The sequence below is a fragment of the Babylonia areolata genome, chromosome 2 (assembly GCF_041734735.1).
Source record: "Babylonia areolata isolate BAREFJ2019XMU chromosome 2, ASM4173473v1, whole genome shotgun sequence".
NCBI lineage: Eukaryota > Metazoa > Mollusca > Gastropoda > Neogastropoda > Buccinidae > Babylonia > Babylonia areolata.
In genome coordinates this window covers 68,323,192-68,328,191 of record NC_134877.1, presented here as the reverse complement: position 1 = coordinate 68,328,191, position 5,000 = coordinate 68,323,192, and the positions used below count along the sequence as shown (strand labels likewise).

Here is a 5,000-nt window from a genome sequence, read left to right as displayed (position 1 = left end):
CTTTTTTCACACTTGCACACAAATCATTACGTAACTAACAAATCAAAATATTCATGTGGGTGAGGTAAACAAAAGTCACAATCAGCTTCAGACACAATTCGATGTGTTTGTTCCTCCCCACGACAGAATTCCTGAATCCCAACTCTCTGAAAAAACAAACCAAAAAAAACCACACACACACACACACACACAAAACCAAGCTTCATTTGTCTATTGTGTGTTTGATTGCTCCGAGTTATTAATTCAAAATATTTTACAAACCTTTCTCACTTGTCACTCTGACGTCATAACAATCGAATGATTACATACCTGATCACTTCGTCACTCTGACGTCATAACAATCGAATGGTTACATACCTGATCACTTCGTCACTCTGACGTCATAACAATCGAATGATTACATACCTGATCACTTCGTCACTCTGACGTCATAACAATCGAATGATTACATACCTGATCACTTCGTCACTCTGACGTCATAACAATCGAATGGTTACATACCTGATCACTTCGTCACTCTGACGTCATAACAATCGAATGGTTACATACCTGATCACTTCGTCACTCTGACGTCATAACAATCGAATGGTTACATACCTGATCACTTCGTCACTTCGGTGGTTGTGGTTTGTTTTTTGTTGTTTTGTGTGTGTGTGTATGTGTGTGTGTGTGTGTGTGTGTGTGTGTGTGTGTGTGTGTGTGTGTGTGTGTGTGTGTGTGTTGTTTTTGCTTGTTTGTTTGTTTGTTGTTGTTTTTTCCAACAAAACACAAGTCATGGGAGAGAGTTCTTGACGCCATGACACCATGTGCTAACTGAAGGGACACAATCCAACCTCTCCTCTGCATCCGATCCAGTGCAGCAGAGAAATGCTCAGAACCATCAAGACTTAATAATAATTGTATTTTTGTATTTCTCTTTTTTTTTTTATCACAGTAGATTTCTCTGCGTGAAATTCGGGCTGCTCTCCCCAGGGAGAGCGCGTCGCTACACTGAGAGCGCCACCCATATTTTGTATTTTTTCCTGCGTGCAGTTTTATTTGTTTTTCCTATCGAAGTGGATTTTTCTACAGAATTTTGCCAGGAACAACCCATGTGTTGCCGTGGGTTCTTTTACGTGCGCTAAGTGCATGCTGCACACGGGATCTCGGTTTATCGTCTCATCCGAATGACTAGCGTCCAGACCACCACTCAAGGTCTAGTGGAGGGGGAGAAAATATCGGCGGCTGAGCTGTGATTCGAACCAGCACGCTCTGATTCTCTCGCTTCCTAGGCGGACGCGTTCCCTCTTGACCATCACCCCACATAAGGAAACAACTCACCACAACATTTGGCAAGTTATTGACCAGTTGAAAAACACCTCCTGTTTCAATAAGGGGGAAACATTATGGCATCATTTAGTTAAGAAAAGTTTATGAAAAAATGATAATAAAAAAACACACCTGTGACATGCAGCAAAGAAGTGACAATGGTTTGACAATCATGACAATGCTTTTAATTTACCTGTGAAAAGTCAAGCTAAGTTAGGTTTAGTCCAGGAAAAGAGGGAGGTTTTCTTGTTGTTTTTGTTTGTTTGGATGGGTTTTTTTTGTTGTTGTTTTTTGGGGGGTCGGGGTGGGGGGTGGGGGGCGGGGAGGGTGGAGGGGTCATGAATGATGAAACAATTTCATTTCAATGCACAACTTTATAACAAGAATCCAACCAACAGCCAACAGCAATATCACAGGCACGCTCATTCAGGGGGAAGATGACAGCAGGAACAATGGCAAAGTCAGCTACAAAATGGATAGTATAACAGCGTGCCAACATTACTATTGAACATTCTATATGTTAATCTGGATATATTTGGCCAGTCAATGCCTGGCGCGCGCGCACACACACACACACACACGCACACACACACACACACACACACGCACGCACGCACGCACGCACGCACGCACGCTTTCAAGAATCAAACAGTGCTAGTGATTCAATCGAATTACGATGTTTGTTGATACGTTTCTTTTTGTGCCAGGTGTGCCTTTGTTCTACTGCGTCCTGTATGTCATTTTGAGAGGGATCTATGCTAACGACAGGTAAATATGTTGTCACATGTGTATGTGAGAGAGAGAGAGAGTATGCGTGCGTTCGTGCGTGCATGTGTGTATGTGTGTGTGTGTGTGTGTGTGTGTGTGTGTGTGTGTGTGTGTGTGTGTGTGTTTTGCATATCTGTACGTGTGCTGGCGTCGTAAGGTAAAAAGAAAACTAACTAATTATAACCCATCCTTTCTTTCAGCTGCTGGGCCAAGAGTTTCGGGCAGCTGGAATGGATCATCTACTGTCCCAACTTGCTGTGTCTTCTCGTGAGTACACGTCTCTCTGTGTCTCTGTCTTTGTCTGTCTGTCTGCCCCCACCTCCCTCCCTCTCTGTCTGTCTGTCTGTCTGTCTGTCTATCTATCTGTCTGTCTGTCTCTCTCTATCTCTCTATCTCTTTATCTCTCTATGTTGGTTACAGAGGCAGAGACATGTCGTTGGTTTGTGCGCATAAAATGATGTGATTGTACGTTTGCCTAATCTTCCATGTGTCTGCTTTTGTTGTCTTTTGTTTTGTTTATGAAGTTTCCACGTGCACGATGTTTACAGTTTTTTTCAGCCCTGTGTGGTCTGCTGCATTATAAGCAACACAGATAAATAAACACATAAATAAGTACATACATACATACATACATACATACATACATACATACATAGAAATATCTCTCAAGCTGTTCGATAAGGCATTCGTTCAGCTCTCATTGGTCCAGCGCATGCGTTGGTCGGGCGTCCATCATGTTTCTTCAATGAGTGTCTTTGCATATCGGGTGTCCCCCAAAAAGTGAACCGCTTTTTGACAAGTATTTTCTCAGTGATAGAGAAACCGAATTCATTGAAAAGTTTCACACAGTAACCTTCACACACATCAACAAGTCCGCAAAATATCTAAAAGTTCGGACGCAAATTATGTGAGTATTGTCAAATTCAAAACAGCATGTCAAAAAATCCAGTATCAGAGTTGTGCAATGTGACCATCATGTTCATGACAGCTGCCAGATGTTGGCATCTGTCAATCAGTGGCAGTCTAAAAATAGAGTTTTTCCATGGAAGAAAATGACGGCAGCAAGGGGACGGGGGGAGCAGGGGATTGTGAACAACTGGCACAAACAACTGATGCCGTGTTTTTTCCATCATGACCATCAGAATCACGTGACAGTTCTAACCCCTGATGTGCATAATGACCCTGGGAAGCTCCTTGAAATCGAAACTAGAATTGATGCTAATCCGGCCAAAGAAAAAAAACAAGGACATCTTTATGAGATTCCTTGCACATTTTCTGCTAGGCAGGTACCTGACAACAGCGTAGCCTGAATGCAAAGCGTTTAGTCAGGTCTTGAGTGCATGCATATATATTTGTGCACCATATCAGAGTGGATTTCCTTTGCAGAATTTTGTCATGGAACAACACTTTTGTTGCCATCGGTCGCTGTTGTTGTTTTTGTTTTTTTGTTTGTTTGTTTGTTTGTTTGTTTGTTTTTCAGTGCGCCAAGTGCGTGCTGCACACGGGGACCTCAGTGTATCGTCTCGACCGAATGTCTAGACGCTCAGTTTTATTTTCCTGTCAAACTTGGGGAAAAAAGGGGAGCGAGAGAGGGATCAATCAATCAATCAATCAATCAATCAATCAATCAAAAACACTTTATTAATCCACATGGAAATTCATTTGTGCAATCACAGGCTCGTTGTAAACACTTGCATACAATCATCATGCGCAACATAAGAAGAGACTAAAACTAGTCAAATAAGAATTCCCAGTAGCTAACGATAGACTAACCCCCCCTCCGCATACACACATACTCATGTTAAGACAATAGGGTATTGCACAACAATATTTACAAATGAAAACATCCAACAAAAAAAGGGTATAGATTACTAAAAATGACATGCGCGCACGCACGCATGCACACACACACACACACACACACACATTAAGACCATAAGGTATTGTACAACAATGCATTAATAAAAAAAATCAAGGGAATAAATCGTATATATAAGTAAAATGCACACACACACACACACACACACACACACACACACACACACACACACACACACACACACACACACACACACACACACACACACACACACACACACACACACACACACACACACACACACACACACACACACGTACAACGTATGCATGCACATAACATATGTCACGCCAATAAAATTTAGTACATTAACATTAAGATACATGAAATCCAAGTAAAATAAGAAAAATATTTAAAAATCACTTCCCATCACACACACACAGAAATGTTTGCCCGTGCTCACCCGCTCAGTCCCACATGCACGCATAATGTCTGCTCCCATGCACTCGTCTGCTGGTGAAGTTAAGGTGTTGCTGTAGCGAGGGGGATTGGGGGGTGGGAGGGTTCACTCATGAGTTAGTATATTGGATGTTTTGATTGTGTGCGAATGGCTGTAGGAATGAATGAACTAATGTAGCGAGATGTTCTTGCGCTTGGAGCTCTGAACCTACCACTTATGTCTGACCTTCTGCTATTAGTGTCACCATGTAGTGGGTGTCTTTGAACCCCCAAACACCCACGGACACTATTGGCAGATAGGCGTCCTAACCATTCTGCCACGTTGCTCCTCACTCGGGACGGCCGGTATTCCTGTAGTTTCTTTCACAGTGATCAGCAGCCAACCAGTACCAGCGTTTCTTTTAACTCTCTCCATACGAACGGGGAAAGAGACGACGTTAACAGCGTTTCACCCCAATTACCATCATCAAAATATTGCAAGCGGGAGGCTCTTATACTGAAGAGGTGAATGTTGACTGACAAAGAATACCACAATTCTGACGACGGAAGCTAAAGGTTGGGTCATTCAGACACCTACTGGACATTCGAGGGGTCTGTGTAGAGGAGAAGAGAGGACTGGCCGTACTGAGTGAGTTAATGGGGAAAC

The 5,000-nt window shown here is 42.7% G+C and overlaps 1 protein-coding gene across 1 annotated transcript in view; it reads left to right on the top strand.

Annotated features, from left to right (window-relative positions):
* Positions 1-5,000, top strand: part of LOC143278232 (calcitonin gene-related peptide type 1 receptor-like) — a 58,982-nt gene that overhangs the window by 17,488 nt on the left and 36,494 nt on the right. The window contains exons 6-7 of the mRNA XM_076583243.1: positions 2,016-2,076; positions 2,277-2,343. Of these exons, the coding sequence (XP_076439358.1) occupies positions 2,016-2,076; positions 2,277-2,343 (128 nt within the window). The remainder of the gene's footprint in view (positions 1-2,015; positions 2,077-2,276; positions 2,344-5,000) is intronic.